General features: G+C 53.2%; 2 protein-coding genes across 2 annotated transcripts; one reads left to right on the forward strand and one right to left on the reverse strand.

Annotated features, from left to right (window-relative positions):
• Positions 1–20: 20 nt before the first annotated feature.
• On the forward strand, positions 21–14,777 carry P152DRAFT_435965 (P-loop containing nucleoside triphosphate hydrolase protein; the record flags this gene model as incomplete). The annotated part of the gene is made up of 4 exons (XM_033677548.1): positions 21–7,559; positions 7,690–8,384; positions 8,438–8,654; positions 8,712–14,777. The coding sequence occupies 4 exons, from the start codon at positions 21–23 to the stop codon at positions 14,775–14,777; spliced, it is 14,517 nt and encodes a 4,838-aa protein (XP_033534271.1).
• A 36-nt stretch (positions 14,778–14,813) lies between these two features.
• Positions 14,814–17,691, reverse strand: P152DRAFT_458457 (uncharacterized protein). The gene is made up of 2 exons (XM_033679471.1): positions 17,434–17,691; positions 14,814–17,383 (listed from the first exon to the last, which is right to left on the reverse strand). Exons 1-2 carry the CDS (start codon positions 17,454–17,456, stop codon positions 14,962–14,964), a joined length of 2,445 nt encoding a protein of 814 aa, XP_033534272.1. The 5' UTR covers positions 17,457–17,691; the 3' UTR covers positions 14,814–14,961.
• Positions 17,692–17,853: the final 162 nt, after the last annotated feature.

Consider the following 17,853-nt stretch of genomic DNA (forward strand, 5'->3'; position numbering starts at 1 on the left):
GGTCGTTCTTGACCGAAGTGATGGACTGCTCGCGGCAATTCGCTTCGTTGCTGCTCACCGCAGACCTCCCCGAAGAACTCAAACTCATCCTCCGCGAAGGATCGATCCCGCAAATCCTCGAAGCCACCTCCGCCGCCGCCCTCCTCCCGCGATACACGGACGCCCTCTTTCTCCAACTGCAGCCAATATTCGCGGAGCTCTGCTGCAGATGGAACCGAAACCAGCTGCTCTACGCAATTCCGGCCCTGGGACGCATCCTGCCGTTTGCCCCTCACTTGCCGCAGTTCATATCACAACCGCTCTTCCACGATGATAATGGCCGACCGTTACGGCTGCCGACCTTGGAACAAACCCTCTTTCAGGGCAGAAAGGAGGAAGACCTGCGCGAACTACTCCTGGGTCTATTTCGACTGTTGAGGCTGGACGACCGGACGTATAGCGCTTATATTCACGCTGCCAATCTTCAACTATGCCTCTCGCACTCCTCCATTGCCATACGATACCTGGCGACTCGTGTGCTCTGCCTCTTTGCGCATGCTGCGGATGCTGCAACAGCTCAGACCCTGCATAAATATACGGCCGGACAGGCTGTCAAAGCCCTTTGGGACGGCAAAGAGATCGACTATACATATCTGAACATATGGGAGAGGAAACGGTTCGAATCAATGTCAGGGGCGGTTGATGAGGCTCAAAAGCTGCAGTCGGAACTTCCATCTGCCGCTATGCGGCCTCTATTTGTCCGACCTGAAGACATGAGCCCTCACGTCGTCCCCGTCCAAGGGGTGCTTTTACCCCGAATCCACAAGGGATCCATGGACGAAGTGGACGAGTCATTCGTCGCTGTGCCCAGTGCGATCTCCAACCTAGCTTCCTTTGCCAGGACTATACTGGGAGGCCATCCTACGCTTCTTACAGGATTACCTGGTTCTGGCAAAACGTTCATCATCAACTATCTTGCAGAATTGATGGGTAAACGAGATACCATGGTTACTCTGCATCTGAACGAACAGACCGATGCAAAACTACTGCTTGGTCTGTATACGACCGACCCAGAAGCCGGGACATTTGCTTGGGCTCCTGGCGTTCTCACTACTGCTGTGAAGGAGGGCCGATGGCTCGTAATTGAAGACCTTGATCATGCGCCCGATTCCGTAATCAGTACCCTATTGCCGCTACTGGAAAGAGGGGAGCTGCATCTGCCGAGTCGAGGTGAAGTCATCCGAGCCGCGGAAGGATTCCGAATCATCGCTACGATACGAACCATTCAAAGCTCTACAGGGACCGAGACCATTTCCCGACCGAGGATGGTCGGTTGGAGGTTTTGGGAACGAACTCAATTGTGTCCATTCTCCCTGCAGGAGGCCAAGGACATCATTCAAACCAAGTACCCGGAGTTGGTGAAGCATTCCGGCTCCTTCACAACTCTGTTTGAGAGGGTAACCACGCTTCTCGCATCGAAATCATTTTCATATGCCGCCAAAAATGGCTCCATTCGGCCGTTCCATTTTGCCGATTTGCTGAAATGGTGCAGCCGAATGTCGTGGAAATTCAAACATTCACGAAAATTCGATGACAATGATTTGGCCGGCATGTTCCTGGATGCCGTGGACATATTCGCAGCGAGCATGCGCGACAAGGTTTTGCAGGACGCGATGGTTGAGAACATCGCCATCGCCCTCGGCATTGACCCTCAGCTTCGCGACCATCTACTCGGTCGAAGAGAAATCCCAGTGGGGTTCCCAAAGGAAGGATCGAAAGCGTCGCTTCGTGTCGGACGCATCCAACTACCAGTGTCCTCTTCGATCAAGAGACACCTGGACACACAAGCTCTCGCTCTGAATCGTCAGACGAGATGCGCTCTCGAAAGAATTTCGGCGGCAGTTATGCAGAGCGAGCCACTTCTTCTTGTAGGCGAGACTGGCGCTGGAAAGACATCCACAGTGCAGTACTTGTCAAATTGCTCCAGAGCTACACTGCATGTCTTCAATTTGTCCCAACAGAGCGAAGGCAGCGACTTGTTAGGAAGCTTTAAGCCGGTTTCGATTCGGGCTATGATGCAGCCTCTGAAAGCGCGGTTCGAAGACCTTTTCTTCGCCACATTTGGGCAGAAGGCGAACGAAGGTTTCCTGACGTCCCTCTCCAAGTCTTTCGCAAAGGGCCAATGGAGCCGGGTCTTCAAGCTCTGGCTCAACGCTATCGATCGCGTGCAACAAGCACCCCCATCGCGGGAGCACGCTGAGATCTCGACCGCTCATCCGCGCAAAAAGATCAAAACGGGGCATTCCCACGCGGAGAGCGAGCCAGCCACGCCGTCGTACAAGTATGTCTCGGAATGGGAACAGTTTGCAGCGGAGGCAAGGGTTCTGGAGCAAAAGATGAAGTCATCACGGTCGAGCCCGCTGTTCGCGTTTGTCGAGGGGAACCTCGTCAAAGCTGCACGCAATGGTCACTGGGTCTTACTGGATGAGATCAACCTGGCCCCGATGGAGACTCTAGAGGCGCTTGCCGAGCTACTCGGAGGCGGATATCGAAACGAGAGGTTCTTAATGTTGTCTGAGTCGGGTGAAGTCCAACGGATCGAAGCCCACCGGGACTTCCGCCTGTTCGCCGCGATGAATCCCGCCACCGACGTAGGCAAGCGTGACCTCCCTGGCGGAATCCGCAGCCGTTTCACCGAATTCTACTTCGAAAGTCCCGATCGCGATCCGGAGTCGCTGCTGATGATCGTCAGCTCGTACCTGCGCGATCCGCACTTCGACAAAAAGTCCGCGCCCGACGCCGCGGGTCTCTACCAAAAAATTCAAGGGCTCGTGGAGTCGAATCAGATCGTGGACGGAGCGGGGCGTCGGCCGCATTACAGTCTCAGAAGTTTAACCCGAGCACTGAGGTTCGCCGCCCTCATGAAGCCCTGCATGTCCGGCAGAGAGGCGCTGAATGAAGGGTTTCAGATGAGCTTTTCCACCTGTTTGGACAATACTTCGGCGATGGAGGTGACGAAGTTGATTTCCGAGTCTCTGCTGGGACCCAAGTCAAACCGGACTCGGGCTCAGCGGGCATTCAAGGCTCCCAACGATGGGACAAAACATGTCCAAATCGGCGCAAGATGGCTGAGATGCGGAGACGGCAATGCTGAAGACGTGTCGGACTACATTATCACACCCTTCATCCAGAGCAATCTTGACAATTTGGTGCGCGCGGTATCTGCGAGGCGGTATCCGATTCTGCTCCAAGGCCCGACATCGTCCGGGAAAACGAGTATGATCGAATACCTTGCTCGACGATCGGGCAACAAATTTGTGCGCATCAACAATCATGAGCATACTGATCTGCAAGAGTACTTGGGCTCGTATGTTTCCAAAGGGGGCGAACAAGTAGAGTTCCAAGATGGGGCTCTCGTCCAGGCGATGCGGAAGGGCTATTGGATTGTCCTCGACGAGCTGAACTTAGCCCCGGGAGAAGTCCTCGAAGCGTTGAATCGGCTTCTCGACGACAACCGGGAGCTGTTCATCCCCGAGACGCAGGAGACGGTCCTTCCGCACCCCAACTTCGTCCTCTTCGCTACGCAGAATCCGGCGGGGCTGTACGGGGGTCGCAAGCACCTCTCGCGTGCATTTCGCAACCGGTTCCTGGAGATGCACTTCGACGATATTCCGACGGAAGAACTCAGCCATATCCTCTACCAGCGGTGTTCCATGCCCCAATCGTGGGCCAACCGGATCGTCGCAGTGTACCAGCGACTCTCGCAACTCCGCCAGCAAAATCGGCTGTTTGAGCAGAAGAGCTTCGCAACTTTGCGAGACCTCTTCCGTTGGGGTGGGAGACCGGCGTCGACGATCGAAGAACTTGCGGAGAATGGTTACATGCTCTTGGCCGAGAGGGTTCGGAAGGAAGACGAACGGGCCATGGTCAAGACCGCGATTGAAGAGTGCATGAGCAAAGCGCGAGCGCGTGTCACGATCGATCTTGAAAAGCTCTACAATGGCGATTTGACCAACATGCAAATCGACTATCCTCGCAACAACGCCGCTTTTGTCGACACCTCTGCGATGCGAAGAATGATCACCCTTCTCGCGCATGCTTTCAGAAACCATGAGCCAATTCTCTTGATTGGCGAAACCGGATGTGGAAAGACCACAGCGTGTCAAGTCATGGCGCTGCTCAAGGAAACGCTGCTGTTAACCGTGAATGCTCACCAGAACACCGAGGCTGGAGATCTTCTCGGTTCGCAACGGCCGATTCGCAATCGGGCCTCCATCGAGTCTGATCTCGTCGCGGCGTTGACGACTGCCCTTGACTTGCAAGGCGTATCACATCCACCTGCGTCAACTCTATCCGACTTCCTTCATGCCTACGACATCTCTGCGAAAGATCAATTGCCAAAAGACCTCCAGAAATCGATCGAAGCGAATCGTCTTCGACACTCTCAGCTTTTTGAATGGTCGGACGGACCCCTTGTCCAGGCCATGAGAGAGGGGAATTTCTTCCTTCTCGACGAGATCTCTTTGGCCGACGACTCTGTGTTGGAGCGGCTGAACAGCGTCTTGGAGCCGAAGCGGGAGATTTACCTCGCCGAGAAAGGAGGTGAAGGCCAAAGCATCCAGGGAGCCGACGGCTTCCAGTTCATGGCGACCATGAACCCGGGCGGAGATTATGGCAAGCGCGAGCTCTCTCCAGCCTTGCGAAATCGCTTTACCGAGATTTGGATCCCCAACATGACCGACCAGGAAGATCTGCTCGTTATCCTCGAAGCCAGGCTTGCTGCGCATACACGGCCGTATGGAAGCCGGCTGCTGCAGTTCGCCAAGTGGTTCGGGCAGCAATACAATACCGGAATGACGGAGAGCATATCGCTGCGGAAAATGTTAGGTTGGGTTCAATTCGTCAATAGCTTCCCAGAAACCAGCATCCAGGAAGCCATTGTCCATGGCGCTGCATTGGTTTTCATCGACGCCCTCGGTGCAAATCCTGCGGGCTTGATCTCCGTTAATCAGGCCAATGTGGAATCCGAACGCCTGGTATGCCTGAACAGCTTGTCGGAGCTCTTTCAGTTCAACGCCACCTTGATTTACTTCGTCACTGCCGACATAGGGATCTCGAACACTGCGATATCCGTTGGCCCGTTTCAACTTCCTCGGACAGAGACTCCGGCCGACAACGGGGACTTCAGCATGGTTGCTCCAACGACTCGATCGAACATCATGCGCATTGCCCGAGCGATGCGTTTGCCGAGGCCGATACTCATTGAAGGTGCGCCTGGCGTTGGGAAAACAACCCTGGTGCTCGAACTTGCTCGGTTACTCGGGAAACGAATTACGCGAATCAATCTCTCGGAGCAGACCGATCTCATGGATTTGTTCGGGTCGGACGTTCCATCGGAAGGCTCGGAGCTGGGCAAATTCGTTTGGCACGATGCACCGTTTTTGACCGCCATGAAACGAGGCGATTGGGTGTTGTTGGATGAGATGAACTTGGCTTCGCAGCCGGTCTTGGAAGGTCTCAACGCTTGTCTGGATCACCGTGGCGAAGCGTTCGTTCCAGAGTTGAACCAGACATTCGCAAAGCACCCTGGTTTCATGGTTTTCGCAGCCCAGAATCCACATCATCAGGGCAATGGTAGGAAAGGATTGCCTGCCTCTTTCGTTGATCGGTTCACTGTGGTATACGCCGAGTCGATGGTAGCTACTGATTTCGAGCTGATCTGCACACAATCGTTCTCAGACCTTCCACAAGATTCCATCGAGAAGGTGGTCCGTTTCAGCGAGGAAATCGGCAAGCAGCTTGACAACCGGCGTTTTGGAACCGTTGGAGGTCCCTGGGAATTCAACTTGAGAGACGTTCGAAGATGGCTGGAATTACTGCAGTCACAACGACAGACTCTCCCTCACGTCCCGCTCGAACACTTTTTCAACCTCATCTGCCTTCAACGATTCCGCACTGGCGAGGACGCGGAGAAAATCCGGCAGCTTTGCCTCGACGTATTTGGGCCTCCCCCAGCCCCAGCAGCATTCCACAACCTCTCTCAAGACCGATATCAAGTTGGCCTGGCGTTGCTCCCGCGGTCACTCGACACCGCCGAAAGCTCGACTCCTATCACCAACCTCGGGGCCGGGGTTGGATCTCTCCTTGAATCTATCGTCTTCTGTATCGACAGGGCGTGGCCAGTTCTTTTGACTGGTCCGAGCGGGTGCGGGAAGTCTCATGTCATCCGTTACCTATCAGCTATGGCGGGCGCAAAGCTCGTCAATCTTTCGCTGAACGCCGATACTGACTCCAGTGACCTCATTGGTGGGTACGAACAATATGATGCGATGAGGCATATTGCGACTGCCATTGCACAGCTTCGTTCCATTCTTCAAGTCCGAGTCATCCAGATTTGCCTTCAGACCGAGAACCAGTCTTCCCCTTCTCCTTTGGTGACAAATTTGTTTGAGCTTCTTTCGGATTTGTCTTCATTTCCTCAAGTTGATCTCAAGTCCATCCTTCGCAAAGTCGACGATGTTATTGCCGTCCATAGCATGGAGGATATTGCTCCCATCGCTTCTGAACTCTGGAGTCTCGCGCTTGAGGTGGCGCAGCAGCAGCATGCACGGTTCGAGTGGGTTGATGGAATTGTAATCGAAGCAATGAGCCAGGGATATTGGCTTGTTCTGGATCAAGTTAATCTCTGCAGTCCATCAGTACTTGACCGGCTGAACTCCCTACTGGAACCCGGCCGTACTCTCAGTGTCAGCGAACACTCCACGGCGACGGGCGAGTCACGGGTGATACGTGCCCACCCCTCTTTCCGCATCTTTATGACAATGGATCCCCTTCATGGGGAGCTCTCGCGAGCAATGCGGAATAGATCGGTTGAGCTTCATCTCCAGAAAGCGCCTCTCCAAAGCTCTACTCGCTTCCATCAAAACCTCGAGTCATTGACTTATAGGCTTGAGAGATTCGGCGTGCTCCCATACTCTCAAAAGGATGTGCATTCAAAATACGTAGTGGAACTCGTATGCGAACATCTTAGCCCACATGAGCTTCAGCACAGCGAAGACTTTCTTGATCTCATGTCACAACAGCATGTTGTTGAAGCCGAACAAACAGGCGGATCGCTTTTCCTTTCGCTCAGTAAAGCGTTGGGTAGTTCCATCACAAGATGGAATCACTTACAAGAAGGCTCCCTTCAAACTTTTGGACAGAGATTCTCCTCTGCACAGGTAAAGATTGTTTTCCTTCTTCTTCCTTTTCGATCTTGCTTACGAGTCAATCAGCCTATCAACGCTTTGAACAATGAAATCTCCCTTTACAATCAAGCGCGTTCCTCTTCAGCGATCGAGTACGAGTTCGACCTGTTCGACTTGGTAGGAAGAGTTGCCCAGTTCCATTCTTTCCTTCTCCAAGTTCGAGAAACGCTCGGAAGCAAGCCGGTTACTCAACTTGAGCTATCCCTCGCTCTTGCAGATCGCAAACCGAGCGCAGCGCTTCAGTTAAGTCGTATTGCGGAATTTCTCTTCGGCATCGACCATCTGTTGACATCCATGCTGCCAAGCATGTTTAATCACATACCTTTCAATGCGGTAAGTCTGAATTGACAGTTCGACACAGATGGTAGAGTATCTAACATCCACCTAGGGTTCATTGAGAGGCTTCCATGATTTCTTCATCTTCATCGACCAGGTTCTTTCTCTTGCCCATCCGTCCGACAAGAATACTCCCTTCGACCTTGGCCTATTTAATTGCCTAACTTTCCTTGGCCGCTCGCTTGTTCAAAGACTCTCGAAGACGGGAGGTCATCTTGGTGGATTAGGCCAACAAATCCTAAGTCTCTCCACACTAATAGACAGTAATGGCGGGATGCAATCGGGCTTGGGCTTAGACAGGATTTGGAATCAGTTTCGACCGATTGTGCCACCGTCCACCGCTCGCTTGCAAGCATTACTCGAACTCGAATCAGTGTCGGATCAACTCGACTCCGTTATGAATCGGAATTATGCAAATCTTCAGCTTTTGACCAACGTTCGGAACTCAATGTTGAAAACTCTTTCTGGGCTTTGGAAAGAGACTGAGGGCGACCATGAGCGGTTAGTTTCGCTGATCCGATCAGAGATGATGCGTCTTACTGAGGTTGCTGATCCGTCCCGCGGATTTGGCCCATACTTTGCGGACGAGTTCAGAGAAATGCTTCGATTTGTTGACGACTACGAGTTCGTAGCTGGAGATCCTGGTGCCATTCAGCTGGCAGTACTCTCAGGGGTCCGAACAAAAGATGTCTGCCTTAATGATGTCCAAAGCAACCAACTTGTGCGGCCACTGGCGAGCCTGAACAAAATAACAGGTGGTGTTTCAGAGGCGGGCATAACCAATCGATACGAGAATTTGGCGATCAAATGCCTAGCCAAACTGTAAGTTGCTCTAGTTCTTCGCCTCATTTGCTCCTGCTGACAACGGTTTTTAGGACAATACTGCCAGACATGCGACTGAAGCATCTGAAAGGTATGCTTGTCGAGATGCAAACCATGGGACAGCAGCTTGCCAGAAACCCTGGGCTACTGTGCTCGAGCAGAATGGATTCTCTCGATCGTTTGCTCCGAAGCATGTTCGACCGTATCGTGGAGTCGAACAACTGCACTCAATTGCCTCCTTTGGAGAACACGACCGAGATACAGCCAGAAGTCACAGAGGTTGACTCTCGATATGAGGCTTCCGATCCTGCCGCACAATTCTTCCAGAAAACCCGATCTCGATTCCTGAACCCAGTTTCCAGGTATCTTGAAGCCCGCCGGTCCTCATCTTGCAGCCTCCATGAAGCATCGTCCGCATGGGTCTCATTTGGTCTTGCCTGCATATACATCACTGTCCCCAACGTTGAATATGACCCTGCAACCAGGGAGATGCTTCAATTGGATCGATTTGTTCGCATGAAGAATGACTTGATGCATCGCATCGGAGGCGTAGAGACGTACTTGGCCGCTTTCGGCGCCTCGGACTCGAATCTCCGGTTGACTATGCTTCAGTCCAGGCTTGCTTTGACGGGCGAGTATTCTGCAACGTTGCCTCGACTCCCGAGGCCGAAGAAATCACAGATGCATCTCTTGCAGCGGGATTTCAATACTCTGCTTGTCCTCAGTCGTGGGATCGAAGCGTCATTCTTGAACAGCACGAACCCTCAGGTGGACGAAACGGCGCTAAACAATCTTGCTCAAATCAGTTTCCGTCTGAAGCATTCATATCGTCACTACGAGGATATCACCTTCCTTGTGAATGGTTTCATCCACTGCCTAATGCTTGGCCTGATTTTAGCAAAGGAGGCCAAGAACGACAAGCAGGTGGACGACATACATCCCTGCAAATCTCTTCAGTCCGTTGTGCCACTTTTGGGTGATGAAGCTACACGATTCGACCTACGAAATTACGCACCGATGCTTATGTTTGGGGATGATTCTTTCATATCTGCTCTCCTTCAAGTCGTCTCGTTCCACTCCTGCGTCCAGGATGACTTCACACAATCCGACTCAAACGGCGAGATTTTACATACCGTCTTCCGTTCTGTGGATCAAAGGTGGGCGTCCAAGCTTTCAAGTGACCAGGATGTGGAAGCGGCGCGCACGAAATGGTATGCGTATAGGGGAGCTCAGCATTTGCCTGAAACTGAAGAAGAAGAACTGGAAGAACTGTTCCCTCTCTCCGAGGAGCAAGAAGGTGCGAACCCTGATACAATCTCGGGCTTGCTATCCTCTAGAAGGCTCTGTGACTTGCACCGAGCACTATTTCTTTCGAACGGTGAGGCCACTGAGCAGCTGATTTCATTACTGCATCACATGAATCAGTGCCTGGCTCGTGACGAATTGAGTCAGGATGGCATTTCGGTTCCATCTGCAACAGTCTTCCCTCTCTTGGTCCGCAAGGTCAACGAGCTCATCCGCGGATATTCCAGCGATGTGTCACCCAGCAACCAGTCCAACTTCTATAGCGGTGCGAACGTCTCGCAAGCTCGGAAGTTCCTTGAAATTCTGGACAATTGCCGCCGCCGATTCCAGCAAATTGGCGAAGCCTGGCCTGATCACGCTGTTCCGATCGAGGTGATATCGCTCTGCGATGAGTTTGACGAATCTCAGCATGACGAGCCTTTGGCCAAGCTGATAGCCAAAGCCGAAAAAATACATCGCTCAATTCACAGGTGGCAGCAAGTGACGAGTCGGGAGTATAGTGCCGCAGGACAATACGATACATTGACGACGCTGATTATCGATTGGAGACGACTGGAGCTGGGGTCTTGGGCTGGCCTTTTTGACGACGAGCTGAAGGCTTCCCAGGAAAAAGCAAAGGAATGGTGGTTTTTAGGCCTCCGAAACATCGTCATCCTCCCCGAGGGCCTTGTGATGGCTGGAGAAACCTCCAAGTCTCATCTTGCCGACCTGTTGAGTGGTGTCCATGAGTTCCTTTCCACAGCGCCGTTCGGCCAGTTCACCGAAAGACTCCGGATACTCTCCCAATTCCGAGCACACTTAGACATGAGATCGAAGCATGTCAAGGGTCTTGCAGGCTTCCCAGAGGGACTGTCCAACATACTCAACTTCTACGCTCTATTTGAGGGTCATGTCCAGAATTATATCAAGGAGCATAGGTCCGTACTGGAGAAAGAGATCAAAACAGTGATCCAGCTCGCATCCTGGAAAGACCAGAACATCGACTCTCTCGAGCAGAGCTCGAAGACATCGCACCGAAAGCTGCTGAGGATTGTCAAGAAACTTAGGACCGTCTTGAATGAACCAGTCTCCTCGATCGTCAAGAAAGGACCTGCACTTCAAATCAGCAGCCTCACCCCAAAGACCAAACTCCACACGTTGACAATCGATATACCCTCCGCCGCTCTTCCTTTGGCGGGGGGTCTTGGTCAAGTGGAGGCTTGGGAGAGCAGACCGATGCGATTTCAAAATGCGTACGCAACGGCACAAATGATGACACGGAAGACTCCTGTTCTAGAACACGGTTTGCAGGAGTCACAAATTCTCGAGGCTTTCCTCCACGACCTGAGTGGTATGATATCGGAACTACAAAAGGAAACCCCAAAGACCTTGACCGAGGAGAATACAGACGAGGTCAAATTCCTAACGATGAGAAAGCGTAAGTTACTCAACGAGACCATTCGCCAATTGAGACATTTTGGGTTCGGTGGGAGTCTTTCCACTGCTACGCTTGCAAATCAAGAATCATTGGCCCAAATCTCCACGATTTCGCGCCCTCCCGGGTGCGGAGAGGGAATATTTGACTTCCAGCATGCCGAGCAAAGGTTTTTCAGGACCCTTCATCTTGCCCCTCAGATACGCAACGCTACTCAGGAGCATTCTTCGGACTTGTCGCGCGAAGACGTTCAAAAATGCGCAACATTGTTCGAGGTGCTGCTTCACCATACGATTACTCAACGGACCCGGTCCTCAGACGTGTTGGACTCCTTCAGCAAATTGGAAAGCAATGTGCAAGCACTATACAACATGGCCGCTGCTAGCAAAGAATCCAAGCTATCCAAGACCACGGCTGAGAACCCCGTCAGCATGGACAACTTCCTAGGATATTTGATCCCTGTGTTGAACGTTGGCATTCTGAACATCAAGGATCAAGCGGAAGTCGCTCAACTCGAGCGAGGGTCGTTCATCAGTTCACTTCAGGATTACGTGATTCAGCTTCGGACCACGCGAGCTGAATATGCCGCTCTCCCATCACTTCCTCATGGGGTGACTTCTCTTGTGCATCTTGATTGGGAGCAAAAGGCAGAGAAAATCACTCAGGCTCTACAACTTGAATTGATAGGTGCACGCGAGCACTTTCCAGAGTTGACAATTATGGTGGACAAAATCATCCCTTGGACTACACGCAGCTGCGTCAACGGCGGTCCCGAGCAGGAAACAAACGACAATCGAATCGACTCCTCAACTGTGGAGAGCATCTTTGAAGTCTGCGATGCCATGCTCGTCTCAATCCAAGAAGCGGGCAAGGCAGTAGAAACATTCCCAGACTCGACTGATATCAAATCATGGTTGACTAAATCAGGGCAGTCGATGAAGAGTATAACGGCCGGCCTCCATCTAGATTCGACCTCAATCAGACTTGGAGCACTTCTGGAATCCTTCTCACGCCTCGGTCAGGACAGTGTGGAAAGCCTTGGGCCTATTCTTGTCTCAGTGCTTCCAATCATTGCACAATTCAGGAATATCTCTCAAGCAGCAGTGTTGCGAAATGCCAAGTACTACTCGCAACTCTGTGCTCTTGTGGAGTTCCTTGCCCAGACATTCTCCAAATTAGCTACTGATGGCTTCTGCAATCCACAGGACCTCAACAATGATGTGGATGTTGGGGCAGAGAAGCTGGAAAGCGGTACAGGATTAGGGGATGGTGACGCCGCAGGAGCAAATAACATCAGTGGAGAGATAGAGGACGAAGAAGAGTTGGAAGATATTGAAAAAGATTCGGCGGAGAAAGAGGATGGAGCGGAGGATACTGCTGAGAAAGATGCAATCGAAATGGGAGAAGACGACAACACTGGAAAGATTTCTGACGTGTCAGATTCTGAAGGTGAAGATGACGACAAATCCGATGCTGAGGACGATCTAGACGAAGATGTGGGAGATCTTGACAATAATGATCCCGATGCCATAGACGAGAAAATGTGGGATGAGGCGGGAGAGAGCATGAAGGAGGAAAAACAGAAGGATCAAAAGGGCCAGCGGCAGGACGAAACTGAGCAGGCGGATGACAACGGAGAGCCGGAGACCGAAGAGGGTGCGGAGGAGGACTTCATCAGCGACAAGGAGATGGGGGAAGAACAGGATGAACAACGGCCCAATGAGGAGCATGACGTTCTCGATATGCCCGAAGACCTCGATATGGATGGAGATGAGTCGACGGCATCTGAAGATTCCTTTGACCGCACAATTGAGGAAGACATGCTCCCAGAAGACAGCGCCCCTCCAAAGGAAAAGGAAGGTAGCGTCGAGACGGAAGAACCCGACGAAGAAGGCGTTGAAAATCCACCGGGCCAGGACATTGATGATGAAATGGAAGATGAAATGGAGGTTGACGAGGAAGAAAATCCGGACGTGTCGGCGGAAGCTGAGGATGTGGATGGCATGGATGTTGATGAGGAAGATGAAGCACCGAAAAGTCAACCACAGGAACAAACGAATGGTCTCTCACAGAATGAGGAGGCTAACCAGGGTGCCGACCAGACCGAAACGCACGACTTGACCACCGATCAAGAACAGGATGCGGAAAATGGCCCAGCAGAAACAGTGCCTTCAACAGCTTCAGCGGAACCAAAGAACGAGCAAGAAGCTGATGAGGCCATCCCTGGCGCTGAAAAGGACCCCGACAACACGCGTTCTGATGGCCCGCCTTCCGAAGAGGTATCACGCTTCAAGCGTCTTGGAGATGTTCTGGAAAAATGGTTCAACAAGCAAGTCAAAAACAGTACCCCTCAAGAAAAGCAAGACAATACAAAGTCCGATCAGGACATGGCAAAGGCTGAGCTGTCCCACGTCCAAGAGGGCGACGAAGAGGGTGATGGGCAGGCTCTTGGTACTGCTTCGAAAGACCAGATACGAGCCTTGGATCGCGAGCAAGGGATTGACGTCGACGATGAGGATGAAGACGGAGTGCCTCTATCTCCCCAATCTTCACACGGAGGATCGGAGGATGCGAATATGGACGACAACGAATCTACGATTGATGGGCAGGCGCATTCTTTCGGGCCGAACGCAACGGCCAGAGATCCTCAGGCAGATAAGGATCAAGACGCCGATGCGAAATCCATTGATGACCTGGACCTAGCCGACGACATGGACGAACAGATGGAATCCATGGACCTAGAGGATCGGACACCTTGCCTTGAAGATCTACAAGATGCCGATGCCGCGCGTTCCCTTTGGAAACACGACGAGGCGCGGATCCGGCCCCTTGCGCTGGCGCTCACCGAACAACTCCGCTTGATCCTCGAACCCACGCTGGCGTCGAAGATGCGGGGCGACTTCCGCACTGGCAAGCGACTGAACATCCGGCGCATCATCCCCTACATCGCGTCCGGCTACAAGCGCGACAAGATCTGGATGCGCCGATCCATCCCGACGCGACGCACCTACCAGATCCTGCTCGCGCTGGACGACAGCAAGAGCATGGCGGAGAACCGCAGCTGGGAGCTGGCGCTCGAGAGCACAACGCTCGTGTCGACGTCCCTCAACATGCTGGAGGCCGGCGAGTTGGCCGTGGTCGGGTTCGGGGAGGACGTCAAGGTGGTCCATGAATTTGGCAAGCCCTTCTCCAACAACGCTGGTGCCGAACTGTTCGGACAATTTACCTTCCAGCAATCCAAAACGGACATCCTGAAATTGCTGAGGCGCAGCATCGGGATTCTTCGAGATTCGCGCGCGCGACAATCCGGCTCCGCCGCGGAGCTCTGGCAGTTGATGATCGTCATGAGCGATGGGCACTGCGAGGACCATGAACGACTACGGGCCTTGGTCAGACAAGCGCAAGAGGAACGGGTCATGGTCGTGTTTGTCGTCCTGGACGCCGCCAACGACACCGGCAACGGTTCCACCGAGAAGAAGTCCAGCATTCTGAACCTTCGTTCCGCGGAGTTTGAGCAGGATGCGAATGGCGAGACAAAAGTGGTGTGGCGGAATTATTTCGACACGTTCCCGTTCCAATGGTACGCGCTCGTGCAGAACATCGAAGAGCTGCCATCGGTTTTGGCCAATGCTTTACGGCAGTGGTTTGCGGAGGTGGCGGTTACTGGGGGTTAGAGGGATCAGCGACGGAGTTTGTACAGTAATAGAAATAGAGTCGTGAGACAGAGCTATAGGCTCAGTGATTTCGATTGTTGCACCCCATATCTGACTATGGTATCAGCGACGCCATACAACCCTCCGTGCACAATAACAAAACATCCATCATACACCACCAACTCCCAACGCGAACGACATTGCCTCATAGCAGATCGTTCTGAAACTTCCTCACCCCCGTCTTAATCTCATCCACAATCTCCACCGCCTCAGCGCGGCTCTGCGCCTCGAAATCATACCGCTTCGACTCCCGCTCCCGGTAGATGATGACGCGGAACATCCGCGGATGCCGCCGGCTCACCTTGCAGCCGACAATGGTGCTGTAGTGCATCGCTGAGGTCTTCGCGTTGACGTCGAAGAGGGCCTTGGTGCCGCCGGCCCCGGACTCGCTCGGCATGAGGTGCAGATACTCGCCGTCCAGCGCCATGATGCGCGCGCTTGATGAGGAGAACGACATCGGCTGCTTCCGGGTGACGTTGTACCGCTTGTAATTCGCGATGCTGAACAACGCGTCGTGCTTTTGCGCCAACGGATTGAGCAATGTCGGGGCGCCTTTCTTCCCCTTCTTGGTCGTTCCGCCGGGAGATATGAAGAGCGGCGCATTGGGCGTGCTGCTCCCCGGCGACCCGCTTAATCCAAAGCTTGCCTCGCCGACGAACCGCCGTCTGGTCAGGTCTAGTTCAGATCGATCGCCGAGCGCCTCGACGATCCGATCGTTGGGCGCGACGGTGCTGGTCCCGCCGACTTTGAGGATATACAGCCCTTTGTCGACATTGAACTTTTTGCACACCTGATCAAAGACGTCGGCGAGGTAGGTGTCCGTGGTGGTTTCGATCGTCACGGTGCGGGTGAGGAAGCTATCGTCGGTAAATCGAATGACCAGCGACTTCGTGACTCCGGTCCGTGGAGTGGCTTGGGGCGCCGGTGCGGCCGGTGTGTCCATAAGATTCGCATTTCTTCGGAACCCTTCGGCGGTGTGGGCGGGCCCGATAATTGGATTTCGAAACGCGCTGACATTAGAGCTTGGTGCGAACGATGCGGGAGGAGCCCGTTGCAGGGCGGGAGAGGATTCCTCGCGCTTGACGACGTCTTGGGATTCCTTCGCGGCTGCGGCCTCTCGGCTGTACTCAGGGGTCTGCGCTTCGTTATCTTTGAACTGGGCTTCATCTGCTGCCACGAGTGCAAACTCGTCCCAAGGTTTTTCTCGTGAGCGTAGACGCGCCCGATTATTGTTAGACGTAAAATCAGAGATTGGTCGCGTCCGGACGAGGGCAGGAAAGTCCATATCCACTTCTTCGTCCTCGACCATCCGAAGGGTCCATGCATTGACGTTCATTTGCAGTCCGCTCAGGGGCGGTTCGATGGCTTCATCTCCGAATCTCCACAATGCCAGTCCGATGGCATCTGCAACAGACACTCGAGACCCATCGTGGCTAGCCCTCATCATGAGAACTTCATATGGCTTGGTAGGCCGTTTGGAGAAAGGTGCGTAAATCTTGATGTATAATGGGTTTGGATCCCCTTTGCCCGAAAGAGAGGCAAACCGTTGGAACGGACTCTCTGAGCCCTTATCCTTGGCAACTAACGCTTGTGTGAGCGCGCTGACGGGAGGGAGCATGCTTATGGGGCGTGGAGGTGGAAGCGCCTGTAAAATGGGCGGCGGATGCCTTGATTTCTTCGGGGATGTGTTCATCAACGAAGGAGATACGATGGGGTTCAGGCGCATTTGTAAGGGGGAAATCGAGTCGTTTGCATCGGGCCCTAATATCGAACCGGAGTCGGCCGAGCCCGCGAATTCCGACGACAGAGTGCTGTCCGAATCTTCCGCCACATCGACATCCTGTATAGCCACGTCGCTCGGGCGTCGTTCTTCCTGGATGCTCTCCGAAAGGAACAGTGCCGTTTTCGCGGTCATCGCTCGGGGGCCTTGTTGGATTTGCGCAAACGGAGGGCCCAGCTCATTGTCGGACGACATATCACTGCTTGTGGTTGTGTCCCGTCTCGGACGCGTGAGAGCGCCGAGCTGGCCTAGTGATCCTCGTCGTAGACCTCTCCCATCCGGAGGCCTGGACGGGGAGGTAACAAGCACCGCGGGCCCATCTTGAATACTCGGGGATGAGCCAGCACGGTTTCGGACTGGCATCTTGCTGAACTTGATTTGTTGTGCGGCTCTTTGAAACCCGTCCTCGTCCTCGTCGGTTTCATCGCTAAGGTCGCTGCTATCCTCCTCTTCGATCTGCTCTCTCCGACGTCTCCGTTTGGTATTCAGTCCAGGGCCAACTGTTTCGCCGCTGGCAGCGCCGCCAGTGATCATCCCGCCCTCATCGTCATCCTCTAGCTCCTTTCCGCCAACGCCTGCGGAGCGCGGCGCCTGGAAATAATCGGCGGTAATAGCGGTTGGGATCGGAGGGGAGTAGGTCCGCTTGATATCGGATTGGTTCAGCGTCCAACCAGCCGCTCGATAAGCCGGGTTGTTCAGGACCGATGTGTTGACGTTAATGAGACGCTCCCCAACGCCGTCTTTGATATTGGCTAGATATGACGTCCGTAGCTGATATAGGACGAAGCTGTTCGAGAATTAGCGCCACCCCACTCCGTACTTCGGTCTTTTCCTCACTCTTCGTCCTGGAGTAGCGACATGGTTTAAATACGAGGGCATGTCTCCTTGCATGAAACGATGCCGATGGCAGCAGAGGATCGAATGCGACGTCAAATGAAAAGGAACGAATGATATTACTATAAGGCCAGCCTATGCGATGAGAAGGAAGCAAGGATGATGCTACATGCAGCCGGCGATGCGCATAGAATTCAACGGGTTATGAGTGGGTGGACTCCCGTACATAGTTACCTTACATGTAGGATGATGGAGAGATGGATGGGATGGGATAAGATTGATGGACGTATCTAATATGGATCTATGCATGTGGCGCATTTCAGGGACGAATGGCGGGGAAGACCCGCAGATCCGCAAGGGACGCTATTAGGCATTAGCCATATAATTATAATTCATATCTTGTACGGAATACTCTAACTAATA

This window comes from Eremomyces bilateralis, assembly GCF_010015585.1.
Source record: "Eremomyces bilateralis CBS 781.70 unplaced genomic scaffold P152scaffold_9, whole genome shotgun sequence".
Classification (NCBI taxonomy): Eukaryota; Fungi; Ascomycota; class Dothideomycetes; order Eremomycetales; family Eremomycetaceae; genus Eremomyces; species Eremomyces bilateralis.